Below are 21958 nucleotides of genomic sequence, written 5' to 3'. Positions count from 1 at the left end.
CGCGGAAGGCCTGGGCGGGAAGGAGGGCGCCGGGGGAGCCGAAGGCGGGCAGCGGGCTGGAGGCCACAGGCTTGGCCCATCGGGAGGGGGTTGTGGTCAACGTAGGAGATTGGGGAGGGGGCTGCCATTGTCTGGAATACGGAGAGGAGAAGGTTGTGTTGGGGCGACTGTGGTTTGAGGAACCTGCGGATCATCCCTTGGCGGGGGGTGGGGGTGATCAAAACGGGGCGGGCGAAGTTAATGACTAAAAGGCAGGCGGATTTCCTGAGAGCCGTGAGTAGTTTTAAAGGAAAGAGAATCTTTCGGGGCAGAGTTTTGGCCTTAGCCGAGGTTTGGTGTATCCGACCTTTTTGTTCCTTCTCGAAACCCGGCCTCAGTGAGGCCTTCCAGCCTGGCGCCCTTGGCCAGCTCGCCTGCAGTTGCAAGAAAGAGAAACATTTCTGAACCCGAGTCTCCTGCCTCTTTCGGTTGTACGCTCCCTGGGCGTGTGCAAAGCAAAACTAGAACAAAGCTTGCCTGGTTAGAGCTGGAGGCGAAAAAACGGGCTGCCTGTAGTGTTTAAATTTTCCGCACATAGAGGAGGCAGCCCGCGACCTGAACATTCGGGTCTCGGTGTGCCCTTGTGTGTTTTTCTTTACCACCTTTTCTTTGGGGGTGGGAGGTGGGGTGTGGTACGGAGTAGTGCCTGAAGTATAGGTTTTATTCCTTTCTTCCTACAGAAGTGGAAATTAAGAAGTGTTTTGCCTTCTTCTATAGAAAATTAAATGTTGCTACTTTTTTTTTCTTTCTCTAGTTTGGTGCCCTGGTTGTCAGATGTTGGAAAGCAGTAGGACAGAACATACTCTTCGTGGTTGTGTATCCGTTCTGGGGTGCAGCAGTTAACATTGAACTTTGGTTCCTGTGCCTCTTGCCTGTGTAGATAGAGTTAAACTGGAGCTCTACTTCGAAAGATAAATAAAGCACAGCCTCTCAACTGGACATAAATGGATCTAAAGACAGCAGTATTTAACGCAGCTCGGGATGGCAAACTCCGGCTTCTCACCAAATTGTTGGCAAGCAAATCCAAAGAGGAGGTTTCCTCCTTGATCTCTGAAAAAACAAATGGGGCCACGCCCCTCTTGATGGCCGCCAGGTATGGGCACCTTGACATGGTAGAATTCCTCCTAGAGCAGTGCAGTGCTTCCATAGAAGTTGGGGGCTCCGTCAATTTTGATGGCGAAACCATTGAGGGGGCTCCCCCTTTATGGGCCGCTTCTGCAGCAGGACATCTGAAGGTGGTCCAGTCCTTGTTAAATCATGGAGCATCTGTCAACAACACGACTTTAACCAATTCAACTCCTCTTCGAGCTGCGTGTTTCGATGGCCATTTGGAAATAGTGAAGTACCTCGTAGAACACAAAGCTGATTTGGAAGTGTCAAACCGACATGGGCATACGTGCTTGATGATTTCATGTTACAAAGGACATAAAGAGATTGCTCAGTATTTACTTGAAAAGGGGGCAGATGTTAATAGAAAAAGTGTTAAAGGTGAGTTCAGCTTCTTTGTTTTTCTCAGTGTCTACCACTTATTTTCAGGAAGTTTGATACATAATTATAAGCACTGGTGTTGGGTAAACCCACATTGACAGACCTGTTTTGATTAGGTAAGTCTTCCAGTATGACTTTGTTGAGTATTTCTCTGATGTTTGGTAATACATTGAAAAAATGTGATAAAAGACTGCTGTTACTCTGTTAAGCAGTATTTTCTCTCTTATTTGGAGTAACTTAAAATTCTTGGGAAATGGGTTCTCCGAAGTTACAGATCATGTTAGTAGTAGCCGATCTGAGCCTTTAGGCTTATACTTAATCTACTTGGGAATATGGTTAAGTGTAATACGTTTTTCTTAGCTTATTGTTGTCTTGTTATTTTGTTTTTTAGAACAACTTTGGAGTAGAAACTACTGTATTTATTGAGTCATGGTCTTGTTTGTTCTAGGTAGTCATTTCACTTCTGACGGAGAAAGCTAGGCCAAACTGAGCTGGAAGGATTAATATCAGTGGAAAGGAGAAAATCTGTTCCCTTATTCTATATTTGTTTGTAGTCAATAGATAATCCTTTTATAAGAACATGCATTAAATATAGCAAGAGAGAAAACACATTTTTAAAACTGCTTCAGTACTGAGTGAAAAACAAGGACTAGATTAAACAGATGTGGATTTGTTGGCTAGCAACAGTGTAAACACCTTTGTCCAGAAGAAGGGCTCCGGTTTATGACTGTATAATTTTCGTTGATTGTAATAAACTAAAAGCAGCGAAAAGTAGTTCAGAATTTTTCTTAACCCTTAAAAGCAACTGCCTTGATAGCATAATTTTGATGCACGAAAGAAAACCTTAACTTTCCTTACACCAATCTATTTATATGACAGCAAAATAATTCACTACCTAGTTTTTAAAAGCTATTAAAATTTAAAAGTAGCATATAGACATGTTAAAAAAATCAGTGTAAATTGGTTTACATTGTTGGTTTACATTTGAATAAAAAGTCTTATTCCTGATTTCTAGATGTCTAAGGCGCTGACAACCACTATTTACAGTTTTTTATGTGTCCTTTTAGAGCTGGTCTCTGCAAATACAAGCATACTTGTCTATGTACAAGCATACTTGTTTGTGTAGCCTTCTGTCTAGTGGTTGATTACATACTTTTCTATCTTTATTTATTTATTTTTCTAACCTTGGATGTCATTCAACTCCAACACACATACCTACCTCATTCTGTTTCATGACTATACAGTATTTCATTGTATGAATGTACATAATTTATCTAGTCTATTGGTTGATATTTAGGTCACATCCAGTACTTTGCTAATATAAACAATGCTGCTGTGAACATTCTTGAACAAAAATGTGTCTTAGGTTCTTTTCACACTTGTGTGAGAATAAACTGTAGTATAAATACCTGTGTTTAGAATTGCTAAATCAAAGTGAATGTACATTTGCAATTGTGATAGTGTCTGCCTTTCAGAAAGGTTAAACCACACAATTACGGGGCACTGTATAGTTACTGAGCATATTTACTGTAGATAGTGTGATCTTTTATAAAAATGATACAAGATCATTGTGATTTTTCTGAATTTTTTTCCCAGAGGAAGTGTAAAAATCCCACAAAATCCCAGTACTCAGGGATAATACTTCCAAAGATACTTCTGAATTTTGTGTACTGATATATGTATGCAGTTTTATATGCTGTTCTATAACCTGTTTTTAGCTTAATAAATGTTTAACGTTACCAATTATAGCTCTTTAATTTCAGTAGCTGCACACTCTTCTACTAATGGAGTTTTATGTTGCTTCCAGTTTTTCAGTATGATAAAAAATGTTTCTGTAAACATTCTTTCTAATAAGTGTTTTCATTTGTTCCTGATTATCTTTAGAGGTGGCTTGGTAGATTAAATGACAGCATAGGTTTTTTTTTTTTTTTTCTTTCTCCACACAATTATTCTTTTGAAGAATGCTTGTTTTAAGGCAACAAATTACTGCTGAACTAACCACGTTTGAAATCATGGCTGCTTGTGTAGGTTTGTTGAATTTTTTGTTTCTTTGTTTTGGGCTTTTTATTCATCAGCCTGATGTAGAGATTATTGATAAACTCATATTTAAGTCAAATTGGGATATGTTTTAAACTCCTATGCTGTTGGAGAGATGAGAACTGGTATTACTTCCCTTATATTTTTCAAAGCTTTATATACTTTTGGAGATATAGTATATGAGATAACTCTAATATAAATAGCTCATATTTTTTCAGCATTTTCTCCTGAGAAGCTGCGAACAGTATTTAACTTGATTACCTTTGAGCTCTTTCAAAAGAATGTTCCTTTTATCACCACTGTCATCTTTTAGCCTTATATATGAGGGTATGTATGTTCTCTCTTTTGACCAAACTAATTCTAAGTCATTTTTTTCCCCCAGTGTTAATATCTAATATGTTTGTCTTTTTAAAAACTACATATAACATGAGAAAACCATTTCATCCCAAAAATTGTTTTCTAGTAACCTCAACTTTTTACACATACACATGCATATAGATATTGTCACGTTATGTGCAGAATTTTTACCTTTTCACGGTATCTTTTAATTTACATAGTGATTCTTCATGAATGTTGGGGGCAGATTAAAGTACGTGTGCATCCTCCCCACTCTGATCCTGAAGCTTCACTACTCATTCTCTCATTGGTTCTGGATTTTTTCCTATGCGTTAATGGTAACAAAAACAGGAACCAATTGGAACTAAGGCAGGGACACTGGAGAAGGATGTGATATAGCGGCAAGAGAGGATTTTTCCCCACTTTTTTAGCCCCATTCAAAAAGTAGAAAAGATTAATAAAACTAGAGTTAAAATAGAATAATTCCTTAGGACACTTTGTGTGTCATTCACTGGAAATGGTTCTGAGGAAAGAAAATGTCAATACATTGTGCTTTGTCTGCTTAAAGATAAAATGCATGTGACTTCTACATTCCATTACTTTTAAACAGGTGTTGGTATTTGAACATATTATTTAACCTCTTTTCATTACTTTTTAACAGGCTGTTGGCATTTTGAACATGTTTTAACCTAAGGTGGAATTCACTAATTGAGAGAGCAGTAGTTGAGTCCCTCAGTGTGCCAGGCTGTTAGACTTAGGATATACAAAGAGGAGTAAGACAAGATATGCAGTCCTTGATTTCCTGCTCTTGAGGAGCTCATGGTTTGATTGGAGAGACAGGTTCATAAGCAGATACTTAAACCACAGTATGGTAAGTGCAACAGTAGTGCTTTCTTCTATTAGATATTTGGAAATACTTTATCGCCAGCAACTTACAACCTGAGGGGACAATGGGTTTCTTTTCCCATGGCATTCCAAAAGGGGAGAAAATCTTTGATATATTTAGGAATACCTCTTCAGTTTAACAGTCATAGCAATTGAGTTTTGAGACAGGAGTTTTTCCTATTTAAGAATCTAGACTAAATCTGAAGTGATTAGGTGAGTCCTCAGAGCTATCACAGTGATCTCAGTGCTTCATGGTTATAGTCATCTTTGGCTTCTTTTGGTTCTTTTGTTTGTTTGTGTTTTGGGGTTGTTTTTGTTTTTGTTTGGACTTAGAACTTTGCAGATCCAAAGTGAAGTCCTCTTCAGTGCCACTTTAAACCCTAATTCTAACAGAAATTGAGCACCTAAAAGTTCTTGATTCAGTACTACAGGCCAATAGAAAACTGTAGGCTCAGATTTGGAGACTGGCTCCGGAAGACACTGTGTCCTCATTCATCAGTCAGTTTAGATACCCAAAATAATTAAGTAAATTGGTAATAAGGTAATTAACATGTACTTTCTGTAGGCAAGGCATTCTGTGGGACATTTTGGAGGTGATGACAATACACGAGGTGTCACATTTTTAACTTCTGAAGGAATAGTATAAGCAATCCATGCTGTAGGATTTTAGAGCGAGTGTACTGACTAGGAATGCTTCATGGAGAAAGTAGTAGTTAAACAGGGCCTTGAATTTTGGGGTTTAGATCTACAGACAGTTTGCATTTTAGATCTGCAGAAAGTTTGTTGGGATGTAGATCTGTAGAAGGGTTTTGGCAGTTTTGCAGGTTTAGAAAATGACATAAGGAAAGGCACATTGAAGAATATGCTTGGAGGGTCTAGGAATTGGAAGGTAGGCATATTTGAACTAAAAGGCACTCAGGACTGGATTTTAAAGGACATTTAATCGAGGTACAGGTGTTGGATTTTATTTTTCATGCCAGTGAAAGTTTTTCAGCAGAGGACTAACTGGAGTGGTTTGTTTGTTTGCTTGCTTGTTTTTAGAGAAACTTATCTAACTGCATTCTACTACAACATTGTGACGTCTAACTGCGTTCTACTACCTAGTCTTTGAGGCTAAAGACCTGGTGTTTTTATCCCATGCAATAGGAAGAGTATCTGGCCCTAAATGAGCTTGTTGAGTGGAAATGTTGGATTTAAGAGAGGAAAGATTATAAGCTCCTTGATGGCAAGCACTATGTTTTATAGGCCTTTCTGTAGGGAAATAAATACATGCATGAAGACTTGAAGTAACAAAGGAAGACAGTAGTTGGACAAAAATGAGTAGCACAGGTAGAATATAGGGGTTCAGAAAAGGGAGAAATCCATGTAGGCATGTGGCAAGGATAGCTAGCATTAAAAGGGTTTGAGAGAGCTAGTTCAGACAGATTATTTGCCTTTTCATTATGGAAATTTTCTAACTTAGAGAGAAGACATTGAACCACTATGTATTCATCATCTGACTTCAACGATTATCCATTTGCTAAAGTTAAAAAAAAAAGTTTCTACTTTCCTTTTGTTTTCTATAGTAATTTAAAGCAAATCCTAGGCTCTATGTTATTTCTCTCTCATAGAATAGGCATTTAGAGTATAGATGTATTTTAGTCAAGGAAATGCTCAAGAAAAATCTTATTTAATTCCCCACTGTAAATGCCCAAGAATCTCAAATGAGAAAATCTCCCTTGTAAACTAAAAGCTGTTGGTATTCAGATAGACTAAGATAATGATTGCTGTCATTTTAGGTTATTTTAGCATACTTTAGTACTATGTGAGTGTTGGAAGCTGAAGTTCTCTTTTCCTTGTTGACTTTGAAAACTCTTCTCAGCTGTTGGTTACCTCAGCACACCTACTTACAGAGAAAAATAAAAGGGGGAAGGGAGGGACTTAAAATTGTACTCCATAATATATCTATATTTATTTTGATTAAGTAATAATGTTTAAATAACTTACTAGTTGAATTCATGAACATTTTAATCCCAAATTATGAAGTTACTCCTGCAAGTTGTTCCATATTCATTCTTTTCCCTCTTATATCCCCTGGCACACTTTTCTGTGTCCTTGAGAAGAATTGGTATCCTAGTTGGATAAACTAAGCTGTAGATGGTGTGCAAATTGAGTTCAGTAGGGAAATATCCACGTGGTCCTTTGTCCCTGGAGATTGGATTTTGAACTGTGAATCCTCACAGAATTGAACAGTTTGGTGAGAATGAGTAGATCCTGAGCACTCCTGCTGTTGATACTGTTAGTGGCAGTGAATCTTCACAGAACTGAACAGTTTGGTGAGAATGAGTAGATCCTGGGCACTGCTGCTGTTGATATTGTTAGTGGCAGTGAATCCTCACAGAACTGAACAGTTTGGTGAGAATGAGTAGATCCTGGGCACTGCTGCTGTTGATACTGTTAGTGGCAGTGAATCCTCACAGAACTGAACAGTTTGGTGAGAATGAGTAGATCCTGAGCACCGCTGCTGTTAATATTGTTAGTGGCAGTAACATGAACTTAGGATAGAAGTTATGTTTCACTTTCTGGCCTTCGGATACAATGTGGTTCCTTCACTGGTTCATTTTTTATCAGATTTTCATTGATTGATTGATAAAATATGTTTGTTTGAAATAAAATTCAGGAAACCCTGGGCATTACATAGATTTATACTGTTGAGGCATCGGGAATATATGTGATGGAAGATAGAAATGGAAGAGATACGGAGAGACCCAGATGAAAAAGTCACATGGATGCAAATCTGATCAAAACATGTCTTCCTTTTTTTCCTCCATTTGAGAAGAACTGTGATTGAATAGGGAGTCTGTGAACTAGAGGACAGAGAATTATAATGTTGAAGTTTTCTGTCATTAGATGAGTTTTGTACACATAATTAGTTGTTTTTAGTCCTCATCCCTTAGCTCCAGTGCTCTTAGCCTTGAAAATTCTACTTAACATCAAGACTCATTTCAAATGCAATTCCTCATCTCCCTCAGGTTATAAGAATGCATCCTACCTCTTTGGATGCAGATATTTTTTAGCGTTTAACTTTGTCGTAAGCTCAAGGACCTTTATTGTTAAATTTCTGTTTGTTCTTTGCTCAGTGCCTTATACAAAGAATTAGTGAAAGAAGGGCACATAGTAGTACATAGTAGTCTTGGCACAATTTATCTTCTTTTCTTAAATTTCCTCTTTTTTTTTTTTTTTGAACTTCTGTTCTTGAGTATCTGTCATGATAGACTACACATGGGGAAGAGAAACTTCTAAGCAAAGAATCCTTCTTCTAGTGCTCCTTTGATACCCTAAGTTGTTTTTTTCCTTCTATCCCTTCTTATCTCCTCCATCAACCTACACCTATTAGTTATTTGGGGAATAAAATACTTGGAATCAGCGTTATTGTGCAATTGAACCACATACCCTGTCCTCATCTCACAAGTGGACCACCTCTGTACTCAGCCCAACCCCAACTACGAAGTTGAGGAAGGAATGGGTTGGTGCCAAGCACAGCAGGCTGAAGAAAGAGAGATGAGGATTGTTTTTGTGTCTTTCCAAATAAATCTATTATAAGACCCTCTAATTGTGGCTTCTATCAGTCAGAACTTACACTTTCACCAAAAATACAATATTTCTATTTTAATTGGATTTTTAGAACAGCTTTATTGAGATAAAATTCACAAAATCACTTAAAGTGTATACAATTCAGTGACTTTTTAGTATGTTCGAGGGGTTATACAACCATCACAGCTATCAGCTTTTCATCACCCCTGAAAAAATCTCATATCTATTAACAGTCACTCCCTCCTATCCCACCTCATTCCCCTGAAACTGCACAAGTCTTAGGCAACTGGTAATCTCCTTTCTGTCTCTGTAAGTTTGCCTGTTCTGGACATTTAATTTAAATGGAATCACATAATATGTAGTCTTTTGTGAGTTGTCTTGTTTGCTTAGTGTAATGTTTTCAGAGTTCATCCATTTTGTAGCATGTATCAGTGCTTTTCTTTTTATTGCAGAATAACATTCCATTGAAATAAATATATCACTTTTATTCAGCAGTTGATGGGCATTTGGGTAGTTTATATTTTTTAGCTATTCATGGAGAAGTTCTTCTGTGGATATATGTTTTCATTTCTCTCAGGCATATACCTAGGAGTGGCATTGTTGGGTTGTATGGTAACTCTTTGTTTTTAACAGGAATTGTTAAATTGTTTTCCAAAGCAGTTGTACCAGTTTACATTCCTGTCAGCAATGTAAGAAGAGTTCCAGTTTCTCCAAACCCTCTGCAACACTTGTTCTTACTCTTCTTTTTTAATATAGCCATTTTAGGAAGTGTGAAGTGATATCTCATTGTGATTTTGATTTATATTTCTCCAATGGCTAATGACGTTGAGCATTTTTTCATGTACTTAATTCATGTGATTATTGGCTCTCTCTGTCTCTATTTTCTTTGGAGGAGTTTCTTCATTAACCTTTGCATGTTTTATAATTGGGTTATCTTTGTATTACTGAACTGTAAGAGTTGTTTATATATTCTTATGTATGTCTTTTATCAGATATATCATTTGCAAATATTTTCTCCCATTCTGTGTGTTTTTTTTTTTTTTAACGTTTTTGATGGTGGTTTTTATACCAATTTGGATTTTTATTTTACAAACTGATTTTTAAAGAAATTTTTGTGTCACTTATATGATGTCTTGCTTAAACAAGAAAATTGTTAGGAATAGACTGCAGGATTTACTGGTGCTATGCCTTTTACTATGTGGGAACTTTGTATTCTAATTGTAAAACACACCCATTCCTGCTTTGTCATATGGTTAAATTTAGAATAAAGAGGAATGATACAATTTTATTTCTGTATGGTGTAAAACAGGGCTGTGAACTAGCCCTCCATTTAAATTTATGTTCATATGACTTGATATTGCTATTAGATATATTAGCTATGTGGCAGGTATCCATTTAGCAAACAAGAAAATAAGATTCTTTCTCTATTTTCTTGCTACTCTAGGACCAGCAGCGTAGGTATCACTTGGATCCAGCCCAGATGATCTGAATCAAAATCTGCATTTTATTATGATTCTCTGGTGATTTTATACATGAAAGTTTGAGAAGCACAGCTTTATTTGACTTATTCTAAACACACACACAAAGCTTGAAATACATGAGGAATTTACAAACAGCAGAATCTACCAACTTGTTATTGCTAGAAAAAGCACTTTAAATTAAAGACATTTTGTGTTTGTTAAATATATTGCAGGCCTTAGGAGGACATTTTTGGTTTTTTAAAAAGAGCAGTAAATTCTGTCTACTCCATGAGAGTGGTTTAGCAACTGACTTCATCCTGGTGAATCTTGGTAATTTTATCCAAATTGAGATATTTATATGTTATGTTGAAGCTCTTTTATGATTTAGGTGGTTGGTTGGTAACAATCACTGGCCCTTATCAAACTCAAAACATTTGGTTTGGACCCAGATAATTCTTAGACCTCTAATTCTTAGTTCTTTCTCAAAATACAGCTATGTTTTTGGGTTACCTAATTTGAAAAAAATATTGATTCTATTCCTAGGCACCTAAGCTTCACAGTTGAACGTGAATTTTTAATGTCTTACTCACCTGCTATTAAAAGATTACAGGTGTCTTTAAAATTAACAGCAGTGAAGATTGGCACTTCAGATGCTTCTTGAGGAATACTACTATCCTTTAATGCATGAGCACTTAGCATAGTTTCCTGACCTTAATATTCATCCCAGAAGCATCCCAGTGAAAATAGCACTTTTCATTCTTCCAGATTTTCTTAGCATTGTTTTTGTGTTAAATTATGAATTTGAAAATTAATATATTTGTATCATACTATTTTAGCTTTCTAGAGAAATGCTTTAACAGAATTAATACTTAATGTTGTGCCATTAACCTGATTTCTAAGAAATACCTATTTAACAAACATGTCTCTTGAGAAATCATGAAATTTTTTTTTTTATGAATTCAGTGCCAGGATATTTTTTTTCTCCAAATGAACTTTTTCTTAGGCATTGAGAACTGTTTAATATAATATGATTTTCTTTTTCTCTTCTTTTTTTTTTCTTTAGCCAAAGGTAAATTCATTAAATTTCATTGGTACATATCCTTAATTTCATCTCAGATGCCTGGTAATATTTACTTTTGAACTTTGTGTTGTTTTATTTTTCATTATCTTTCTCATTCTGAGATTTCAAAAAGAAGACAAGATGTAGAGATGGAAAATCTTTGGGAAGTACGATCACTGTATTATGGGAATGTTTTTAGAGGGCCTGTGTAATCCAGGGAAAATTCTTGAGCTGAATCTATAGTACTTGGCATATATTGTTATGCACCAAAACTTTAAATCAATTATGTTATCTAGCAAAAAAGAAAATATGATTTTAATGATCTTTGGCATGTTAACAGCACATACTAGTTACAAGACCCTGGTAACTCACTTTTTAAATTTGGCTTGTTATACTTTTTCACAAAAAATTACATTTAATAATTATAGCATATCTAATACTTGAAACAACTGACATAGCAAAATATTTACAGTCAGTTTTACAAACAACTGGTTATTTTGTATAGTGCTTATACATAGAAAGCCAGATTAATCTCAGAAACTGAAACATAGATATGTCATGAAGGAAAATAAAGTTTATAAACAGATATGAGAAAATATTCTGTTTACCAAGGAATAGAGGTAATATAAATTAAAAAGTTAATTTCAGTTGTAGAAAGAATACTATAAAGTGGAACTTTAAATAATCCCATTGGTAGTGAATTGAAAATGTGTATTAAGCCATCACACATTTTTGATTCTGTTTTAGCTAGGCATTAATTTTTTGTCATTTGTTTATTGACTTACTTACATGCAATACAATTCATACTTTTTTGTGTACAGTACTGTAATTTTTGACAAACATATACTACTCATTTATTAAAGGTAAGAACAAAAACGTCCTTTATGCTTCTTTGCATTAAACCCCTCTCCCAGCCCCTAGCCCTTGCCAATCACTACTTTGTTATCTCTCCTTATAGTTTTTTAAGCATTAATTTTAATAGTAAAAATTCTGAAGCAGCGCAGATGTCCATCAACAGGGAAATGTTGATGTAAAGTATGACATGCTCCTTTGCTTGAACTTTCACCATAAAACCTTTAAGGATTATGTAGAATCTTTGTAGTTACAGAAACTATGCAGATGATGTAATAACACATGATGGAATGCCCAAGATGTAGGTGAAAAGCAGGAAACAGTTGTACATATACTGATTATAACTTTGTCAAAACATACTATATAAAAAGATTTGGAGAAATGACACAAAAGTTATAACTGATTTAAGATCATGCTTTTTTTTTTTTCTTTCGCCTCTGTTTTCTACGCTGTAAGTAATGCTCTAGGCTATAATTAAAAAACTTACCTTTAGGGCCTTCCAGGGCAGAACAGTGTAGTGGTTATACACTTAACCTGTTAGAGTAATTAAAAAGATCTCCTTCTAGGATATAACTTTTTGAACTTACTTTGTCTGCAAAAGCTAAGATTGAATTACTTTTTATGATATCAAATATTAAAAATTAGAATCTACCTTATCTTTAACAGTGTGCTAATTGCTTCTGGGATATAAAAGAAATATAATATAGGATCCGTATACTTTAAGAATAGACTGTTTAGGTAAGGACTTATTTGTGAAGCAGTAGCATTATACTATTGTAAGGTATTATAATAGTAGCTATGTGAATAATTATTAGGATGACTCGTATATTTATTTACCAGGTATTCTCACAATGATAAAATCGATATGATATAACCAAGAAAACCTCTTTAAGCAGTTGAAATTTCTAGTGAAATTTGAAGTACAAGAAGTTAAAATGGTAAAGAAGGAAGTGCATTATAGAAAAATCAAGAACAGAGGCATAGAGGTAGAAGTGAATAGGGCTGTTTGTTCCTGGTGCTGGGAGAAGTACTTAGGATCGAATAATGTGAAACATAAGCAGAATTTCTGCCTTATGTGTGGGAGATGCCGATGATGTCTTCTGGGGTTAGAGCAGGTTTGGCAAACTATATGATCCAAGGTTCAAATCCAGCCCACCTCATTTCAGTACTGCCTGAGAGCTAAGACAGGTTTTTACTTTTTTGTAATGGTTGAGAAAGAAACCAAATGAAAAATATTTTATGACACATGAAAATTACATGAAAATCAAATTGTGGAGTACATAAGTAAAAGTTTTGTTGGAAAACAGACATGTCCATTAATTTAACATACTACTATAGCCTATTTCATGGTACTTGGCAGAGTTTAGGGGTTACAACAGAGACCTTATGGCCTGGAAACCTAAAATGGTATCTGGCCTTTTACTGGAAAAGTTTGCCAGTTCCTTAGTTAGATGCACAGTGAATCATTCATTCCGGAGATAATGAGAAATGAAGTTAAAGAGATAAGGTAGGGAAATATTTGTTAGTCTTTTAAAATCCATATCCCTGAATATCCAATACTAAACTTTACTTCACATAATGTTTTCTGAAACTAGAGATTTCTTCCTCATTACTCCCTCCACATAGATAGTGCTTTGAGAATCAATGATATGGAATTTTGAAGGCCATCTCAAAGATTGTCTGCTTTTCCTTATAGGAAGTGTGAAAACTTTCTGAGTTGGAAAGTGATGTGACTGGTTGAAGTTCTATTATGCGGTTTGGTTTTATATTAGATATAATTTATTCACTGAGGTTTAATATGACTGGCATTTAAAATATGACCTTAGAAATGAGTAGTACACTGAATTAGCCGTTGGGAGACAGGAGTTTATATTTTCCCACTAAAGTCTCTTTGCTATTTGCATGTAGAGTGAGTTTATCATCTCTACCTTGCAAAGTTATTAATATAAGATTAAAAGGGGGCAACAGTTAAATAAAATGTAGGAATATAAAAAAATGCTATATTTGCATACTTGTCCCTTTTTTTCATTAATTTTTTTTTTACTGTTTGCTTTTACTTTCTCTAATTCACTGTTTTTTCTTGTAACTTCTTTAGATGGAAACTTAGCTATTTTTTAAGCCTTTCTTTTTATCTAATTTGTTATTTAGTGTTTTTATTACCATCCAGTTAAAAATATTTTCTGATTTTCATTGGGCTTGCTTCTTTGACCAACGAATTATTTAGAAGAGTATTAATAATTCAAATAGGTTTTTCTAGTTATCTTTTTGTTTTGGATATCTAACTTCATTCGTAAGTGGACTTAGAACATACTCAGTGACTTCAGTCCCTTGACAGTTGTCGAGACTTGTCTTATGGCTGAGAATATGGTCAGTATTTGGATATGCTCCCTGTATCCCTGGGGGCAAAATTGTTTTCTATGGCTGTTGATTGCCATGTTCTTTTATTTATGCCAGTTAAATCAAGTTTGTAATGTTTATCCTTGCTGGTTTTGATCTTCTAAGCTGAGAAAGATGTGATTAGATGTACTAATGTTTGCAGATTTGTTTGCTTTCCTAGTAGTTCTGTCGATTTTTACTTTATGTAACTTAATTCTATGTTATTAGGTGGAAAGTTTAGAATTATATCTGTATATTTTGAATTTTTTAACATAAAATATTTCCTTTTGTTGCTAATTATGTATTTTGCATTAAAGTCTACTTTCATATTTTAATATCAGACAGCTTCTTAATATTTAGTTTTGGCAAAGGGTATTTTTTTCCCAACCTTTCATTTCTAAAGATCATTTTCTACCCATATATTTAAGGTGTGTCTTATAGGCAGTGTGTCTTGAGTTTTCTTTGTATCTTCATTCTGACAGTTTTTGTCTCTTAAGTTTTTGTCTTTTCTTTGTATCCTCAGTCTGAAACTTTCTTTTAAATGTTTAAGTTAAACATTTAGTTTACTTACATTTAATGTAATTACTGATATTTTTGGATTTTCATCTCTTGGGTACTTTTCTGATTTTTATTTGCCCTGCCTGTTTTGTATTCCTTGGTCCTTTTTTGCCACCTTTTGGATTATTATTTCAATTTTTTCTCTGTGTTAGAGAAAATGTAGTTATGTGCGTGCCCTCTATTATTTTAGTAGTTATTCTAGGTAGCATTACTTTGACTTATCAAAGGCTGACATAAATTTCTAATTTTATATCTTTACAACAAAAAGATCTTAGAACATGTTAACACCAGTTACTCTCCTTACTGTCATGGTATTGCTGTCAAATGTTTTATTTCTATGTGTGTATTTCAAGCCCTACAATATATTATTATTTTTAAAATTAATATTTATTTAGATGTACTCACAAATTTACCCTTTTTGTTGATGTTTTTGCCTATATCTCCAGGCTTCTATGTGGCTCATCTTCCTTCTGCCTAAAGAACACCATATAGTATTTAGATCTGCTGGTAATAAATATCTTAATTTTTTCTGTTTCATTTCTTTCTCTCCTGAAAGGGTTCTTTATTTGACATTTATTCTTGATACGGGTATAGAATTCTAAGTTGGCAGTTACTTTTCTTTCGTGCTTTTGAATACCATTTCATGTCTCCTAGCTTCTGTTGTTCCTGATAAAAACTTTGCTATCAGATTGTTGCTCTTTTATAGGTAATTTCCATTCATTCTCTTGTTTTAAGATTTTTCCCTTTGTCCTTAGTTTTCAGCAGTTTTGCTGTGTTGTATGTCAATGTGTTTTTCTTTTCATTTATCCTTCTTGGAGTTTGCAAACCCTACTGAATTTGCAGTTTAAGCTTTCATCAGCTTCTGAAAATTCTTGGGCTTTATCTTTTCTTAAATGTTGCTTTGGGACCCATTTTCTGAGTATGTTAACAATCTTCTGACATTGTTCCCTCTTTCTCTTACAGTCTCCATCTTTTCTGTTCTTTTACCACTCCCTGCTTCTTTCTGTATATTTTCATCTGACTTATCTTCCAGTTACTAATTTTCTATTCAGCTGTGTGTAAATCCACTTTTAAAGCCAGCCACTGAGTTTTTCAGTTCTAGAATGTCTATTTGAATTTTTAGTTTCCAGTTTTCTGTTGAATTCTCAATTTAAAAAAATATCCTTGAATATGCTAAGCATAGCTATTATTTAAAAATCTGTATTGATAAACTGCATTATCTGGGTCTCCTGGTGGGCTTTTCTGTCAGCTCTTTATTTCCATTGTTTTTTATGTTATGGTTCCTTATTTTCTTTTCATTATTTTTGATTGGATACCAAGCATTACATATGGAAAATATAAATAATTTTAACCCTACTATGATAATATCTTTCTCTAAATAGTATTTATATTTGCTTCTGGCTTTTAATTATGTGTACTAGCAATCCTGGATTATTTTAATTCAATAATGAGATGATCTTAAATTAGATTTAAGTTTTTGTGATAGCTAGTCTATTTGCAGTTAACTTTAACTCCCTAGGGTTAAAGTTGGAGCTTTAACCCAAAGTGTGGGAATTTTCTAAGTTCCTTTCTTAGCAGGCTGTAGGCTCCACTTTTCCCCTCTCTCCCTGCAAGGCTGTCAGAAATTCTGCTCAGTTAGTTATTCAGCTAGCTTTTCCAGAGTTCGTGGAGGCCATTGTGGGAAAGCTGTCTCAAATTCTGGACTTTACCTCTCTAGTTTTTTCTTCTCCTGTGTATTGTACCCTTGTTATGTCTTATCCTGTCAAGCAGATTTTTAAAAATACATTTTTCAGGTTTTTTAGTTGTTAGTGGGAGGATGATCACGTTACAGGTGTCTCTGCCATTACTGGATGTGAAAGCCTTCCTTATTGTTTTTTTAAAGCTACTTTTTTTCTCCTGGTATGTGGGTGTATTCAGAATAAATATATTTTGTATTTTTTCAATAAATACAGAAATATAGTTCATTAAATTGGCTTTTGCTACCTCTTTTTTTTTTTTTTTTCCTGAGGCGAAGTCTCGCTTTGTCACCAGGCTGGAGTGCAGTGGCGCGATCTCCGCTTACTGCAACCTCCGCCTCCCGGGTTCAAGCGATTCTCCTGCCTCAGCCTCCCAAGTAGCTGGGACTACAGGCACGTGCCACCACGCCCAGCTAATTTTCGTGTTTTTAGTAGAGACAGGGTTTCACCATGTTGGCCAGGATGGTCTTGATCTTTTGACCTCGTAATCTGCCCACCTCGGCCTCCCAAAGTGCTGGGATTATAGGCATGAGCCACCGTGCTTGGCCAGCTTTTGCTACATTTTATTCTTGATTTTGTGCTACTCTGAATAGAGAAAAGTGCCATCTAAGCCGTTTCTTTATATTCAGATTTCTCTTATATTGCATATTTCTTAGAAAAACATGGGGAATAGTAGGGGTCCTCAATACAAAAGAGTGTTTAAAATATACTTGGTATAGTAGTCATGTTTAATTGAAATTATTTTAAAGAAATGAACATCGATACTCAGAAGGTCTGGGCTCTTTCAGTGCTTGGTTAGCTTAGTCATTGTTAAAACATTTTATCAAACACTATTTCATTGTAGACCATTGAAATCTTGGGTCAGAATAATTATATAGTCCTTGTAGATACCATAGAAGACTAAACAGGATAAACTTGTGGAAGGACTCAATTTTTCATATAGTAACTTGTTTTTTTCTAACTTTAGTTACAAAGCAGATTTATTTCAAGTATTCAGGTTTAAAATACTTTCTGGTACACATGCTGTGTTGGGCATCCCCAAAGCTACCCCCGTATTTGGAGGTAACTCACCATACAACTGTACTCATAGGTAAGATTTATTACTGTAATGTCATAAGGACATGCAACTGAATTATGAGGGGTAAAGGTACAGGTGAGGTGTAGAGAAATCTTTAGGTGTTTTTATGCTTTGTTCCTCTCGTGAGGGGTTACATAGAGCATATTCTTCCCCGGTAATGTAAATACATACATGTCTGTTTCTACCAAGGGAAACCCATGACAGACCTAGTGCTAAAGGTTTTTATTGGGGGCTGGTCATGTAGGTACCCTTTGCCTAGCTCATACCCCAAATTTTAGACTCCCAGAAGGAAACCAGACATTCAGCATAAACTGCATTGTTCGTACAAACAGTTTAGGTACAGTGAGACACCCTTATCATTTAGGGAAAGTTTTAGATCATTATAGAGAACTGTTTACCAGCCAAGTTCCCAGCTACCAGCCAAAGGTCCAACCTTGCAAGAAGGTCTTTCTAAGGACAGCAGTCTCAGCCTACCATGCTACCTCTTTTCTACAGACATGCCTAAAATGACTGACTGTTTAAATTTTACGTAAACATTGTATGTAAATAGCAGAGATCGGCATGATAATTCCTATTTTGACGATTAGTAAACTGTTTATCATTAAACTGAAATACCTGGTGTTTCTGATCTCTTAATATGTTTCATACAGGCTTTTACTAATGTGCCAGTGCCTATTGTCAGTTTTAATCTGTGTGTGGGAAGAAAAGGACAGTGTTAGAACATTTAGTACAGCTATAAAGAATGTTTAAAAAGTTAAATTATAATAGGAAATAATCCATTATGAAAGGACACTTCAGATATCTCCTTTTAATGTTCATATTGAACCACCCACATATTTTTTAGATTGTGTAGATTTGTTTTTCTTATGAGAGCTTTTTGGGGAAAGTCCTTTGTTACCAAGAATTTTGTCTAAGATAGTTGAAATTAACTTGGCAATCAGAAATAAATATTGAAAAAATAATTTCTGACTACTATTAGAGTCAAAATGAAGAATCTTAGATATATTAAAGACCAGTCTGGCCGGGCATGGTGGCTCATACCTGCAATCCCAGCACTTTGGGAGACTGAGGCAGGAGCATTGCTTGAGTCCAGGAGTTTAAAACCAGCCTGGGCAACATAGCAAGACCTGGTCTCTAAAGAAAAAAAAGACCAATTCCTTGTTTATAAATGTGGAAACTGACTTGGAAGTTAAGTGACTTGTCAGTAAAATGGTGAATAGCTGGTTATTTGTATTCTATCCATTTTTAGGTCATAAAATATGCACTTTAAAACATTAATGAAAAATACCGAGAGACCATGGATTAGTCTGAATTTCTTCTGGTGACCTTGGATGTCTTTTTATAACTAATTTGGTCATGTCATTTATTCAACAAGTTTAGTATCAGACACTAGTTTTAGGTATTGGGGAAATTGTTTTTCTTGTCTGTAAACCAAGTATGTCCTACTTAGAAGCTTAAAGCTGCCTGCTTTTTAGGTTCTAAAGTGCATATACATATTACATTTTATTTTGGTGCCTCAATGTATATTATTTCTTTTTTTCTCTCTAAGGTAATACTGCATTGCATGATTGTGCAGAATCTGGAAGTTTGGACATCATGAAGATGCTTCTTATGTATTGTGCCAAGATGGAAAAGGATGGTTATGGAATGACTCCCCTTCTCTCGGCAAGTGTGACTGGTCACACAAATATTGTGGATTTTCTGACACACCATGCACAGACCAGCAAGACAGAACGTATTAATGCGCTAGAGCTGCTGGGAGCTACATTTGTAGACAAAAAAAGAGATCTGCTTGGGGCTTTGAAATACTGGAAAAAGGCAATGAACATGAGGTACAGTGATAGAACTAATATTATTAGTAAACCAGTGCCACAGACACTAATAATGGCTTATGATTATGCCAAGGAGGTGAACAGTGCGGAAGAGCTAGAAGGTCTTATTGCTGATCCTGATGAGATGAGAATGCAAGCACTATTAATCAGAGAACGTATTCTTGGTCCTTCTCATCCTGATACCTCTTACTATATTAGATATAGAGGCGCTGTCTATGCAGACTCTGGAAATTTCAAACGATGCATCAACCTATGGAAGTATGCTTTGGATATGCAGCAGAGCAATTTGGATCCTTTAAGCCCAATGACCGCCAGCAGCTTATTATCTTTTGCAGAACTATTCTCCTTTATGCTACAGGATAGGGCTAAAGGCCTGCTGGGTACTACTGTTACATTTGATGATCTTATGGGCATACTTTGCAAAAGCGTCCTTGAAATAGAGCGAGCTATCAAACAAACTCAGTGTCCAGCTGACCCATTACAGTTAAATAAGGCCCTTTCTATTATTTTGCACTTAATTTGCTTGTTAGAGAAAGTTCCTTGTACTCTAGAACAGGACCATTTCAAAAAGCAGACTATATACAGGTTTCTTAAGCTGCATCCAAGGGGAAAGAATAACTTCAGCCCTCTTCATCTGGCTGTGGACAAGAATACTACATGTGTAGGGCGGTATCCTGTTTGTAAATTTCCATCTCTACAAGTTACTGCGATACTGATAGAATGTGGTGCTGATGTGAACGTCAGAGACTCGGATGACAACAGTCCCCTACATATCGCTGCTCTTAACAATCATCCAGACATCATGAATCTCCTTATTAAATCAGGTGCACATTTTGATGCCACAAACTTGCACAAACAAACTGCTAGTGACTTGCTGGATGAGAAGGAAATAGCTAAAAATTTGATCCAGCCTATAAATCATACCACATTGCAGTGTCTTGCTGCTCGTGTCATAGTGAATCATAGAATATATTATAAAGGGCATATCCCAGAAAAGCTAGAGACCTTTGTTTCCCTTCATAGATGATAACTTGACTGTATTTTAGCACTGTTAAAGCACGAATTGGTAACAGTTGTTTCATAAATGAGCACTGTTGTGATAACACCAGCATTCATTTAGCTTGATTGATATCATCGTGCTCTCATTGGCTAAAGCATTATAAGCATCAAATTTACAACATTGGTTTCCCAGTATTTAATATAAATATACCATATAATATATTGTTTGTGAATTATTGAGAAATGTAACATTCAGATTTCTAAAATTGTCTGCCAAAGGCTTATTCATTCTGGTTTTGTTTGCTGTTGGGTGTTTGCGGCAGAGTTAACCAATTTTCCATGGTGTCTTTATACTTTACTGGTTTGTGAATTTTATACAATTGAAAGTCTTTTTTCCTTGCTGCTTTCTTCTCTTCTCAAGTTTCCCCCGTTTCTACTTTATTTTTTGTTCTAACCATTTCTACTACAGTTTTTTCCTTATGGACCCATGCTAGGTTGTACAAACTTTAAGGACTCCTTACCATTTGCAGTTACCATAAGTGCTTTATCTTCTCTATGCACAGGCTTCAACTTGACTGTTGTATGTTAGCATATTTTCTATGCAGCAGTTGGTCAGCTTCAACTCAAAACACTGTTTTCTTATGTTTGTTACAAAGTTAATTTTTTGAAAGTACTCTGTAGCATGACAATTTTTAGACCTGCAGATTAGCTATTTTAGCTTAAGCTTTTTTTTTTTTTTTTTTCATTTTCTTCGCATCTGAGGTTTCTTTCTCTAATCCACTGAAATTATTGTGTGCTAAATTTGGGAAACAGATCTATTCTAACTCATTAACCCAGTTGAAATTTAGGTCTGTCATCTTAATATATCATGCAGTAAAAGGAAGAATCTTTTTAAAGTGACCCACCTTTCATGCTGCTCCAGCATTGTCCTGCTTGTGCTGATGGTGTGATTAGGTGTAGAGAATTTGCTTAAATTTAACCTCAAAGTTTATCACACAGCTTAATGAGTCACATTGAAATGTTCAGTAATTGAACTGCAAATCACTTTTAGTTACAAAAAGAGCTAAAGCATGTCAGTGGCATGATGCTTGCCAAGCCAGATCTAGGCATCTAGGATAATTAAGGTATTTTAGTACGCAATTTACTGCCATAATATCAAAGGTCAGTAACAGTGTTCTTTCTTTCTTCAAGCTTACGTATACCTTTAAAGATAACTTGCATGAATTACTTTGATTACTTTGGTCTCAATTATTTGTCACCCTAGTTAAACATGAAAGGTTGCAGTGCTTCCTGTTCCCTTACTGGAAGTTAGCTTTTTCTTTTCTCTTCCTTTCTTCCTGCCTTTCTCTTTCTCTCTCTCTCTCTCTGTCTCTCTCTCTCTCTTTCTCCCTCCTTTCTTTCTCTTTCTCTCTCTCTCTCTCTCTCTCCTTTCTTTCTCTTTCTCTCTCTTTCTCTCTCTCTCTCTCTCTCTCTCTTTCCCTTACAGATTTGCTAATGCCACAGAAAGGGCTCTTTTAACTTAAGATAAGTGAAAAGTACGAAAAAAGATTCAGGTAATTATCATACAGCACTTTATTGTAATTCAGAATAAAATTTATGATGGCATATTTGCCCTGCATATGTCTTAATGAAGTTGTTCTGAATAAAAA

The 21958-nt window shown here is 35.4% G+C and overlaps 1 protein-coding gene across 1 annotated transcript; it reads left to right on the top strand.

The window, feature by feature from the left end:
- Positions 1-308: 308 nt before the first annotated feature.
- FEM1C (fem-1 homolog c (C. elegans)) lies at positions 309-21676 on the top strand. The gene is made up of 3 exons (XM_011963659.1): positions 309-606; positions 794-1527; positions 19028-21676. Exons 2-3 carry the CDS (start codon positions 984-986, stop codon positions 20335-20337), a joined length of 1854 nt encoding a protein of 617 aa, XP_011819049.1. The 5' UTR covers positions 309-606; positions 794-983; the 3' UTR covers positions 20338-21676.
- The last annotated feature ends 282 nt before the right edge of the window (positions 21677-21958 follow it).

The sequence above is a fragment of the Colobus angolensis genome, unplaced genomic scaffold (assembly GCF_000951035.1).
Source record: "Colobus angolensis palliatus isolate OR3802 unplaced genomic scaffold, Cang.pa_1.0 Scaffold62, whole genome shotgun sequence".
NCBI classification, from domain to species: Eukaryota; Metazoa; Chordata; class Mammalia; order Primates; family Cercopithecidae; genus Colobus; species Colobus angolensis.
The sequence above is the reverse complement of the archived record's forward strand: the minus strand, read 5'-3'. Positions and strand labels throughout refer to the sequence as shown.

Excerpts from the sequence above, each read along its gene's own strand:
- FEM1C (XM_011963659.1), top strand. The coding sequence starts at position 984 with ATGGATCTAAAGACAGCAGTATTTAACGCAGCTCGGGATGGCAAACTC. Across the intron at positions 1,528-19,027 it reads TAATAGAAAAAGTGTTAAAG|GTAATACTGCATTGCATGAT; the intron begins GTGAGTTCAGCT and ends TTTCTCTCTAAG.